General features: G+C 36.7%; 1 protein-coding gene across 3 annotated transcripts in view; it reads right to left on the bottom strand.

Annotated features, from left to right (window-relative positions):
* Nucleotides 1–580: 580 nt before the first annotated feature.
* LOC145674205 (transforming growth factor beta receptor type 3-like) overlaps nt 581–13,478 on the bottom strand; it is a 118,973-nt gene continuing 106,075 nt past the window's right edge. For all 3 annotated transcript variants that reach the window (XM_081744037.1, XM_081744038.1, XM_081744040.1), the window contains exon 18: nt 581–8,076. In XM_081744037.1, the coding sequence (XP_081600163.1) occupies nt 7,967–8,076 (110 nt within the window). In that variant the 3' untranslated portion in view covers nt 581–7,966. The remainder of the gene's footprint in view (nt 8,077–13,478) is intronic.

Genomic DNA, 13,478 nt, shown 5'->3' with positions numbered 1-13,478 from the left:
GTGAGGGCTGATCCTGTATGGTTGTCGTGCATTCGCCAACTGCAACAATTGATTGATTGATTGATTTTGAGTTTTACGTCCCGTTCAGCAGCGAGGCTATATGAGACGTGGACCTACTGATTAACGTGGAATCCGAACTACATGAGCTCCCGCCGGGAATCGAACCCGGGTCTCCCACGCCAAAGGCGCGTACGCTAACCGCTTAGCCACGGAGGAGCTCTCCAACTGCAACAAATTCAAGTTTCAATCGTCATTGGGAGTCCATGTCAATACTAGATTCTGTCATTCATAACCTCGGTGAAGAACGTAAAACAAAAGAACTCAAATTTTGTTCTCAAGCCATAAGTACTTTCTGGTATATTGTATCTTTCGCTAAACGGTAATGATTATGAGGTATTAGTAAACTGATGATAAATTCAATGGAATAATTGTAGTAATTGGAGTAATGCTACTGAAGAAGAAACGAAGAAAGAAAAAGAGAAAAATAAAACTCTATTCAATGGACATTCTAGTTATACATATTTACGTAAAGGTAAAAATATGGTAAACACTGTCTGCAAGGTAAAAATAAAACAACATGTAGCTGCGAAAGTAATTATTGACGTAAGTATAATACACATTTACTTTACACAACCATATGTGATACTGACTGCAATTCACGGGCTTTGTAGCATCTTATCTGCATCAGACAACATTAAATACTTACATTCTCTGTTATAACTATGGTTCTGTACTTTTCCACTGGTTCATTCGCACACACAATCACACAAAATTAGAGATGAGACTTATATGTATACGCAAATATATATTGGATCAGTGTATCTCAATTAAACTTACATATTTACCTCTCAGCTAAAATGAATAAACAGTTACTGGTGCATATTTTTGATGTTACGTTTCATGTTGTCACCTATTTCTATGTTTTGGCGATCAATTCAAACTGGTGCTAGCAATGAATTCATGCATTACGTACGTTCCCCTGGCAAATAAGTACATTTCCGTCATTAGTCTTAGTACACTAAGAAAAGCCTTCGTAAAACCCAACTCAAAATAACTTAATACTTTTTTAAACTTGTAACAAGCCAAGAATATTATGCTCATCTAACGCTCTCTAACACTGCATTTTGAGTAGGTACTAGTCGTACTATCTAGTATTAATCCTTATATTTTTACATTTTCACACTTTTATTTGATTTCTTTAAAAATACAAGTTTAAGTAGCTTCATAATCCACACACACAAAAAAACTGAAAATCTTTAGTTTACCGTCTTGCAAGTAGGCAAAAACGGAAATCAATGAGGATGAAATAATTGGTAAAATGAAGTGGAAGAAATTGGGAGAACATTGACAAAAACACACACGCTACCTAATCAACTACAAATTCACATGGACTGGGATCGGATCAACGACCTTCGTACCGGATATGAACGTTCTACAATTAAACCACCATGTTCCAGATTTTAAACCCATTAAGAATGTCTAGCCCTTCACAAGAGAGGTTTATGGTATTCTTACAAGTTACGAACATACAATGAAGAAAACAAAGGATGGGAAGTACCTAGATACGAAGACACAAAATTAAGTAGAACTCAGGCCTCCCAAACTGTCCAGTATTCTGAGTCGATTATTTCAAGAAATGAAATGAAATGAAATCACTAAGTTTTACGTCTCACGATTATGCTGGCTAGGCTAAAGGAGACGGTGATGATGAGAAATAAATGAAATGGTGGAATAAAGGAAGTGGGAGGAAACGGGAGAACCGCAAGAAACCCACGCACGCGATGTCTGTCCACCACAAAGCTCACTTAGCAAGAGCTGAGGTCGAACGAAGGACCCCATAGCTCAAGAAATATGGAAGACAGTGGTTACATGTTCCTATACAATTTTCCATGTCGTGTATTCGCGTGAATTTACACGTAAAATTAGTAACACCTTACGGCAAAGTATGAAGTGTCTCGTTTTAATGAGATTTTAATTTTAAATAAACACAATGCGAGGATAACTTTAATGTGTACTGTTTATATATATATATATATATATTATAAGACGCTATACGACGATATGTTATATATTTCTGATATATTATATTATACGCTCAGGGATTTAATTATATAGAATTTGTGCCATAAGACAAACTGTTTGATAAAAGAAACAAAAACGAACTATTAAATTCAAACAATTAACAAGTACAACTGGGCCGATTCCGAATCGAATTTGCTGTGCTGATGCGCTAATCACGATGCTACTCAGGGTGTCTCCTGACCAGCACATTTCTCACTTTTTGAGATCTGTACTCAGTCATTCAAATCGCTTAAAATGTATCGATACTCTTGCAGTGCTGGGTCAACCAAGTGTCTATGTGACTGTTCAATTATGAAAAATAAAGAAAAAATTTATTCGAGCCTGAAATTTGGAGTGCAAAAAAGCGACTGAACCAGAGATTTAATTTCAGTTTATAGCTTATCGTACCGGCGTAAAAAGTCCGCCCCATCACCAGCCATTCTCTACTTCTCTGTATGGTAGCTATCAGGGTTCCAGCGTAGCAAGCCCAAAACCGATTCTCGCTCCCATCGGATTTTTTACTAATTGAATTTTTAATAATTTCACCCCTATAGAGAATGTGGTATATAAAAAATAATACATCTCCATTTCTTAGTTACACAATCCAAGTGTTCTAAATGGCTGACAAGTAATCTCAATAAAAACGAGCAGCTCCGGCTAATAAATCATCCACGTACCAAACCCATATTCAACTGTAGGTGTTAATCATTCACCAACAGAACCTATCTGCTTCTGTTGTTTCGCTTATTACTCGCACTCTGTTCAAAAAGGGAAAGGACGCTATCGTAGGAGTTCATTCAAGAATATTATTGTCATGGTAAGTAGCGTGTGATGAAATTTTACTTTGCGTAAGCAATCCAATGAAGCTTGTTGTCTGTTTTCTGTAAACTCCAAAAACATTTAACATTTGAATTAAAGCCAATGCTACTGCTACAAATAATAACTGAGACAGACTTCTACCGTTACACTACTTCTAGAATTACTTACTAGTAATACAGTAGTAATATTACCACTACTGATATCAAAATAATAATAATATTACGTTAAGAGATGTTCCTGAAACTAGAGCTACTTGAAGTGAGCCTCGATCCTTCTGGCTTTCTTGCCAAAGTAATTAACGACTTGGTCATAGAAGTTTGGGTCTTTCCGTGGCTCTGAAACTAGATCTCTTTCAATAGTGCTGAACTTTTAAGTCTGACCTGGCCTTGCGAATTGCTGTCTATATCAAAATCATCATGTAGTCATAGCCTCTGTCTCTCTGGCTCACATACTCATTTTCCTTCTTGTAGTGTCTTCTCCCAATGTTCTGCAAATAGTTTACATTTTTCTGCAAGTTCAGTTTTCAATTCTTTTATTTTACTAATATAATAATCAATGTGGTACGATCTATTTTGCAAGATGGAAAACATCACGTCAGCCAGAGGGAAAATACTTGAAAATATCATTAATATAAAATTGAAAATCTAAAGTATTATAGTAAAACTAAAATCCCATTAATGCTTACTAATCTCATTTTTCACCCAGACCTGCCATTCTTTCAAATAATGAAATAAGATACTTGCGATATTCTGTTACAGTATTAACTAAAGCAGAATTATAGTTCCAGCGCGCAGCAAACACTTTGGGCATCCGCCTCCTAATTTCAGTATCTAATGCATAACTCATCTTTATGAACTTAGAAAAACTGGTGCTAATCCATTTAATGTCAGGAAGAAATTTTAATGTTAGAGGTCGCCTAAGACAATACAAGGTTTAATTTGTGAACGAAACAGACGAAAATGGGAATAGGTCACGATGTTCTAACTTTTGCCTAAAGTCCATTCAAATGACTCGAAAAAACCGCCACATCATCATAACTGTGCTACTAACTTTTGAGCACAGTTGTACCCATCAACTAGCCGGCAGACAATGTTGTGAAAGGCGGCAGCTAATTTTTTTCAGAAATGTCAACGAAACCCATAGATCTTTCGTCAGCTGTGCCATCGAACCCTGCACGATGAAATACACAAGAGAGCTGAGAAAAATTCCTTATATCGGTAGCTTTATCCAGGATTATCGAAGCAAAAGTAGTTTTACAAATTTCTTACTTTATATATGAAAGCAATACATTAGAAATATATTCTATTACATATTCTGAATTATATTAGATAATCCACTGAACACATTAGAATTTACCAACTGACTGTGTAATAATAGATCATATTTGTTAGCGTTAACAGTTATATATAATATCCTGTATTTGAAGAATCTCTACTCTCATTTTGATCCCTGAAAACCTGTTATTTTTGTTCAAGAAACAAACATCAATGAAAGGTTTCATAATGTCTCTGTTTTTAGATCGCGCTCCTTATGTTGCTGATCACTTATTTTTTTTTTTTGTTTATCAAGCACACGATCAAGTATAAATTTTGCGTAATTACTGCTTGCACGTTTTCATTACGGGAAATATTACGTTGAGGAGTTGGACAACCATTCAGCAAAACTATCGTTTTCTTTTCGATGCTCGAGAAGCAAAATTTACCGCCGAAGATCAGAAACTACGCAGTCACAATTACATCTAGTTCCTAACTCGATTGACAGGCTTCTTGCTTCTACTGCAATAATCAGAAACTGCTATTGCATACCTTCCTCCTATACACTGCACAAGATTCAAGTATATCACTACATTATTAAACAACCGAATACCGCAGTAAAATAGATACACCCAATACAATTTATAAATGATTTTTTGACTAGTTTTAGTACACATTTTCTCCAATGATGACGAGATCTGACACTTTTTCAGTCTCTCTGCTATAGCTTTCAGCAAGGTAAGCAATACAAAGAATATATAAAGAACTGCTTCCAAACCTGCAAGCAGTACCAAAGAATGACGCTAGAGGACAATACTTATGCTATTGTCCAGGTTTCTAGTGACGGTATGAGAAATTTGCAACAACTATTAAGTTTAAATGTCACGAAAGGAAACCAAAAGAGCGATTTTAGGGAAAGCGGTTGCAATTATTATTATTATTATTATTATTATTATTATTATTATTATTATTATTATTATTATTATTATTATTATTATTATTATTATTATTATTAATAATAATAATAATAATAATAATAATAATAATAATAATAATAATAATAATAATAATAATAAAAATAATAATAATAATAATAATAATAAAAAGTTAAGTGTGTGGGTTTCATCTTTGGGTATGTACTGCTTACCTAACACACATGAGATAAATGCCACTGGTCATGTTAGTTTCGTTATGCGTAAACTTCAAAACTAACTTTTTTGTTAAAAAAAAAAAAAAAAAAAAAAAAAAAAAACTCTTGTTTTCCCTCCACTTCGAGTAGTTTTCCATTTGTTTCACAGAATATTGAAAAGTACTTTTCAATGTGAGATCATAGACTACAGTTTAACACAGGATTTGATTTTAACACATTTCTATCGAAAATCAAACGCAAGGCAAACATTCAGAAAGTACATGAATAACTCTTTTGCTTAATGCGCAATTTAGTCTTTTTTTTTCCTAAATTACATACAAAAAACAAAATCTTTGCAAAAAGGATGGCAATATTTTTATTCTAAAAAATACTCATGACACAGTAATATTAACGAAACCTCAAATACAAGAACTTTGCGCCTAAATATTTGTTGTTATTCTTTGAAATTACTGTCTTCAGCAAAATGTCAAATTATTGCAGAGACAGAAATACAAATGACGTCACAAGCCTTGCTGCCGTGAATTAAAAAGTCAAAAACCTCGTTATATGATTTTAGAAAAAAAAAATATATATATATATTTAGGATGATTTTTGTACGATGTGGATCACGCTGTGCTTATTACATTTTAGACTAAAGATTAGACAAAAATGGAAATCAATGAGGATGAAATAGTTGATGGAATGAGAAAAGTAGAAGAAATTGGGAGAATACCGAGAAAACACGATAACTATCTTATTCACCAAAAATTCACATGGACTGGGATTGGATCAATGACCTTCGTACCGGATATGAGCGTTCAACAATTAAACTACCATGTTCCAGATTTTGAACAGTAAGAATGTCTAGCCCTTCGCAAGAGACGTTTATAGTTTTCCCAAGAGTTATGAAAACACAATCAAGGAAACAAAAGATGGGAAATACCTAGTTGCGAAGACACTAGATTAGTTAGAACTCAGGCCTCCCAAACTGCCCAGCATTCTGAGTCGATTAGCTCAAGAAATGAAATGAAATGAAATCTTTGTTTTACGTCCCACGATTATGCCGGCTAGCCTAAAGCAGACGATGATGATGAGAAATGAATGAAACAGCGGCATGAAGAAAGTGGAAAGGAGGATTCCGAGAAAAGCCACGCATACGGTGTCTGTCCACCAAAAACTTCACTTGGTGTGAGCTGGGATCGAACCAGGAACCCCACACCAGAGGTGAACGCTCTAACTGAGCCACTGCAGCCCCTGCCCACTTTTCAAATAATAATAATAATAATAATAATAATAATAATAATAATAATAATAATAATGTATACCTTATTCCTTGTTGTATTACTGTAAGTTCTTCAACAATTTAGCAATTTTTCGCAAACAGGCATTAGAAAGAACTTAAAGAAGACTAGAATATGTTATCATGAATTAACTCTCAAAAGTTTATTCTTCGAGAATGTTCTAAAATTTTATAGTATGTACTAGTTAACATATTAAACAAGGAAAGAAAAAATCTTTCCAGCGCCTAAGTACAAGAGTATATTGGCATATCTGAACAGAAAAAATCGCATATTTTAGCAGTCAGACGCGTATTAATAGGCGTACTATTGTATTACATATATTTCTCATCTCTATATATACACATAGCATTCATCTACTCTCTAGTATACATACATTCCCTCATATAATAAGCACACACATATACACACACACATACATATATATCCACATTCTCTAAAAAAAATACATTCAACATTTATCGCTCACTATTCTCATGTATACACCCACATCAAACATTTGTACATGACAACAGTTTGCAAATGAGGTCATAGTGTAACAATATTGGCATGTCTATGCTTGAATGTTTTAGTTTTCTTAATTTGGTCAGCAAGAAAGAGAGACAAAAGTTGTTTTACTATTTGTTTGTTTTTTTTCTCTATCTTCTTATGCTTAGCTGCAATATGGAAAATATACGTAGAAGCACATATACACAGTTTAGTTATCAAACAGTTCATCTCAATTTACATCGTTATTTTCATTTCCTCCTACGTGAAGAAAAAAAATACTTTCGAAATACATACTTTTTAACTCTTACCGTAGTTCTTATTTTCTTTCTTTTACTTCTAAGACAAGAAAAAATCCTTTGAATACTTAACTCAGAACAGTACTAATACATCTTCCGAATAATACTACAAAAACCAAAAACTTCAATTGCTTTCGTCTTTTTCTTCCTAATACATAATTAGTAAGTTTTGCAAGTTTTTCTTCTTCCTTGTTTTTAAACTTGCCACTACAACACCGAGAACCAAGAAAAAAAAAAGAATAAATCTATATACAATATAAACTTAACCTAGAGTTTTACAAAGGGCCCTGAGTAGTAGTAGTAGTATGTTTCATTCATCTGCTGCCATCTGGTTCTTTGTACGGGATGGCTTGCTGAATATTTCAAAATGAGTTGACCAGTAAAATACTGATGCTATAAATAAAAAAGTCAGCTTTTACTGTTTGAACAGGTACTTAAGTTACTTCTTCTTCTTCTTCTTCCCTAACAATGATCAGGTGACTGTCCTCTTAGTGCGGTTTAGACCTCTATTGAGCAAATATGGAAAACTGAGGTATATTCTCCTGAACAATGGTATGTGTAGTTCACCTTCATTTGTTATTCTTTGTGCTTCGGAAAAAAAAAATGCGTTGATGGACACTTTCAGGTAGTCATCGGTGCCTGAGAGTTTGTAGTGGAGCAGCCACTATGTGGAGATAAGTTGCACCCTGAAATTCTTTGTATTTGTTTGTCTCGCCGTCTTCTGAAAGGATCTGCAGAAAGAAAGCAAAATAATACATATATACGGTATGCTTCTCTGCACAATTATTTTACAACTTTTTCGTAACGAAAACTTTCATTGAGAAGAAATATCTCCTTACGGTTTCCTTCTACAGATATGAGTACCTTTCTTTAAACCAATGGTTCCCAAATTTGTTTACTTGTCTGTTGTCGCCTTCCCCCATTTTTGAACCCTGCATCCTTCACATCCCCTCCTTTCCCCTTAGTCTGGTCTCTTTTGTGATTTTAGATGCAGCACTGAATTCTCAAAGGTTTAATAAATAAATAAATAAATAAATAAATAAATAAATAAATAATAATAATAATAATAATAATAATAATAATAATAATAATAATAATAATAATAATAATAATAATAAATTCTCATCAATTTATACTTATTTCCAAGAAAACTTCTGTATACCACAGTAGTGTAATATTACTTTTCACCGGCCTTGTTCTTTAATAGAACCACAGTTATTATTCAACAGTCATTTTATGTTTGTATATTTAATTTAACGCCCCTCTGTTACAACATTCGTAATATGTGTGGTTACAAATATAACTTATGTCTGTCACTAGTCTCCTCTTGCTCGCTTTTCATGCCCCTAGATTAGGAACCACTGTTCTAAACTATAGCCACTCTATAGAAATCTTGAAAAAAGATAAATTACATTTGAACTTTTTTCTTTTTTTTTAATGGTAAGTACTGTTCAAACAACTTTAATCTTATCTGTAATAGCCTTCAACTGAAACCCTATATACGAGGTCTGGCTAAAAAATAGAAAGGGACTGGTACCAAAAGTGCGGTTTATTGTCATAACTAATAGGCTACCTGACCATCAAATTTGGTTCTCATCCAGATAATAGTTATTGAGAAATAAAGTACGGCATACAAGGCGAGCCGAGCCCGCCCAGCAATCTTTCTTTCTTAAGAGAATGGGCTCCTTGCCCGCCGAATTTGGCTCAGATCCGAAAATAAAGTACCTATACGAGTCGAGTCGAACTAAGCCTGTCCCTAACCGAGCCTAGCCACCAAATATAGCGATCTCTGATTCCTTAGACCTTAGGCTACTTGCCCATCAAATTTGGTTCAGATCTGTCCAGCAGTTACCGAAAATGAAGTACCACATAAACATACACCTGAAGTGAAACTAGTTATAAACTCCTGCATGTTTACACCGGAAGATGCTCTTTTTATTTTTTTATTTGTGGACGTTATGTAACTACAATATAGGAAAACGATATCTGGTAGCTGCGAATAATATTCCTTTTTCTATTAGCTTTATTTCACCGCTTCATTTGTTGATCATATTATTATTTCATTTTATTTATTTACTGTTTCATTAATTATCTTATTCTATTTTATATTCATACTACCAGGGCTCATAGTGGTCTGATCTCTTCTAAATAGTTGAAAAGTGACCAAAAGCACATGAAAAAGTTACTAAAAAGTGACCAAAATATCTACCAACATTCCGCATACAATCAAAAGTGAAATGTAAACAGGTAATATATGTCGTTCTTCCTTAACACAATAAGATCAAAGCTAATAACTTGGATTATGTTTATACCCTTATTATGGACTTCAAGGGCTCTCAAACCCACCTTGAGAGCTTAAGCACCCACTAACCATCCACTGTGCTTTAGAAAGAATAAAAACTGAAGTGAGAATAAAGTTGACTTGGTTCACATGGCAGCAAGTACTGAAGTTTTCAGAAGAGTAATAATAACAAGTTTCTGCCTTTTTCCATTTATTTTTATAATATTTTTCTTAGAAAACTGCCGACTTTGTCCCCCCAAAAAAGTAACTTTTAGTTAAAAAAAAGTTCCTCACTATGAGCCCTGTACTACTATTATTACTCTACGTCGATATTATAATCAATCAATAGTATATATTCCTATCTAGAAACTTTCGTTTCTAAGGTACGACACATTTTCTCTTAACGTGTTCTGAAACATCCATGAGTTCTTGTCATAAAGTATAAAATTTTGGGATTTATTTGGTCTAGGAATGAATTCGTGCGGTTGGTACGCACACATTGAAGCTGTAGTACAAACACAAAATACATAAATACCTTAAGAAAAATATTGTCCATCGCTAGCCACCACTTTCGCCCATCTGTCAAGCAATGTACGGATTCCGTGGCGAAAGAAGTCCTCATCCTTGGAAGCGATCCAGTCAGAGACCCATGTTTCGATATCTTCTGAAGAAGTAAACCGCTGTCCAATCAAATCGTTGTTCATGCAATCGAACAAGTAGTAGTCCGAAGAAGCAACGTCTGGTGAAAACGGCGGGTGAGGTAAAACTTCCCATCCGACATTTTCTAAATAGGTTTTGACCGGTTTTGCGACATGTGGGCGAGCGTTATCATGTTGAACAATAAGTTTATCATGTCTGTTCTCCCATTCTGGTCGTGTTCTGGCCAGAGCTTGCTTCAAACGCATTAATTGTCGTCGATAACGTTCTCCATTCATAGTTTCACCCGGTTGCAGCAGAGTACACCACACCTTTCATATCCCACCATATGCACAGCATAACCTTTGCACAGTGAATATCTCGTTTTGGTTGTGATGGACCTGGTTCACCTGGTTTCACCCAGGCCTTTTTTCGTTTAGGGTTCTCGTAATGGATCCACTTCTCATCACCCGTAATAATTCGATGCAGAAACCCCTTTCTGCTCTGTCGTTGAAGCAGCAATTCGCAAATGGTTTTTCGTCTTTCAACGTCTCTGTCTTTCAATTCATGTGGAACCCAATGTGACATCTTTTGAATCATTCCCATGGCTTTCAAGCGTTTGGAGACTGTTGTTTGATCAACGCCTAATGCTGCTGCAAGTTGTTCCTGCGTTTGACACGAATCCTGCTCGAGCAATGCTGTCAATTCTTCGTCTTGAAATTTTTTTGGCTGTCCAGCTCGCTCTTGGTCTGCCAAGCCGAAATCACCACTTCTAAACCGTGCAAACCACTTCTGACACGTTCGCTCAGCTAGAGCATGGTCACCATACACTTCCACCAAAATACGATGACTTTCAGTCGCACTTTTCTGCATGTTAAAGTAATGCAGCAGGACACCCCGCAAAAACACTTTATCAGGCACAAATTGCGCCATGTTCACTTAACTACAAACTGGTGTTGTTGACGCTTTAATCCACTGCCCTATACTACGAACGATACGCGATGACAGGGGTTTGCAACACATGTGTGGATACACGGAACTGTGGGACGCTCCGTTCGTTGCGCCATCTCTTGTCCACCCGCACGAATTAATTCCTAGACCAAATATATATTTATCACTGTTACCATTTTACGAGGTGCTACCCAAAATATCCGAGAATGCCACTGTGAAAATCGGAAAACTATACTTACGTCCTAACGTTCTCCGTCACCTTCAAAGTAGTTCCCTCCGGCATGAATGCAAATGCAACGACCCCAGCATTGTTCCCACTTCTGGAAGCACTCCTGGAAGTCCGCAGGGTGAAGGGTGTTCAGGACCCGTTGCGATTCCACTTGGGTGTCTTCAGTGGAGTCAAACGTAGCCCTTTCAATGCGAGTTTCATCTTCGGGAAGAGGTAGGAGTCGCACAGGGTTAGGTCAGGGGGTAAGAAGGGTGGGGAATCGCTGCCATCTTGTTTTTGGCCAGGAATTCCATCACAAGCAAGATGTGCGCGAGCGCGTTGTCATGGTGCAGCAACCAGTCTTTCGTTTGCTACAGCTCTGGTCGTTTGTGCCGAGCATCTTCCCTCAGTCTCTTCAAAACCTCGCAATAAAACTTCCCACAAACATTCTGACCAGGTAGAACAAATTCCTTATGCACAATTCCTCAAATGTCGAAAAAATTGATTGGCATCGACTTGATGTTGCTGCGAACTTGTCGAGTTTTTTCGGTCTTGGAGAGGATGGCGTCTTCCATTGTGATGATTGCTGCTTCGTTTCCGGGTCCCAAAGATTAACCACCTGTAATGACTGGATAAGAAGTTTGGACGCTCTCGAACTCTTTGTTGCAGCTCAGTGCACGCCTGAATCCTGAGGTTTTTTAGTCGATGCTGAGAAGGTGAGGGACAAATGTCGTTGCAATCCGTCTCATGTTCAGTTCATCGGACAGAATTCGTTGACATGTACCGTATAACCGTCGAAGTCTGTTACAAACATCGTGAATTGTCTGCCTTCTGTCTTCGCGAATCACATCACGCACTTTCATGATTATTTCCGGTGTTGTGCATGTTGACGGTCGACCAGAATGTTTGTCATCTTCTACAGACTCGCGGCCTTCTTTGAAACTACTCAAATGCTCTTACCTGACTCAGTGCACTCTCACCAAATGCCTCTTTCAGCATGCGGTGGGTTTCGGCTGCAGTTTTCTTCAAATTGACACAGAACTTGATCCAAATCCGTTGCTACTTAAAGTCAGCCATTTGACAAGTCGCAAAAGCACTGAAACACGTCTTGACATGCACAACTACAACTCACAACTGACTGTGCCAACGATGACGTAACTTTGTGGTGCAGTAGCTAATACATGTACCTCGACACATCTGACGGCGGAATGTCGTACTGCCACTGGTTTACCCGATAAAAAAATCTCGGGTATTTTGGGTAGCACCTCGTATTTGTTTTCATTACTTTCTGATTTATTAAATATTCAAATGTGTCAGATCTTGTGAAGATACCATGCATTTCACTTCATTTATGAATTTCACTCAGCTTTCCCACACCCCAAATCAGTAAAACAAAATACGCGGCGCATCCAGAAAGTAACTTTCCCACGCGTACCATACCTAGAAACCGTATGTTGCGCGAAGCAACTGAGTGTACATGAGAGAGTAAGGTCTTAGAATGGCGCATGCGCCAGCGGAACTTCTCTAGTTCTCTCAGTAGCGTCGCAGCAGTGGTTGAAGATGGACATTCCTATTTCAGCTCCCGCCGCGTGTGAAGTGCGAGCAGTGATAAAGTTTTTCAATGCACAGGGCATAACGCCGATTGAAATCCATGTAGAATCATCGCTTCACAATGACGGAACTCAGTGGTCAGTTCCCACAGATTTTCCGCTCCTTATCGCACACCACTGTCACGGAGCGCCTGTTGTTCAAGAAGTTGTGTGCCAGATAGGTGCCGAAACAATTGACTCCAGATCACAAAGCAAACCAGCATCTGTTCTTACACCCCAAGAAATTCCTGTCAGGTCAGCACGAGTATTTTCAGAATAACGGAGAAGCGAAGGAGGTTGTCACACAGTGGTTCCAATCTCAGACGGCCTAGTTTTATGACACAGGTATAGACAAGTTGGTCCCACGGTATGATAAATGTCTGAATTCAATTCCGGGGGTGAATACGTTGAAAAATAGCTAAACACATTCTGTATCTGTTAGAATAAATGTTTCCGTTCAATTGTGTT

The sequence above is a fragment of the Thermobia domestica genome, chromosome 2 (genome assembly GCF_964235325.1).
Source record: "Thermobia domestica chromosome 2, izTheDome1.hap1.1, whole genome shotgun sequence".
NCBI classification, from domain to species: Eukaryota; Metazoa; Arthropoda; class Insecta; order Zygentoma; family Lepismatidae; genus Thermobia; species Thermobia domestica.
This window is presented reverse-complemented; position numbering and strand designations above follow the sequence as displayed.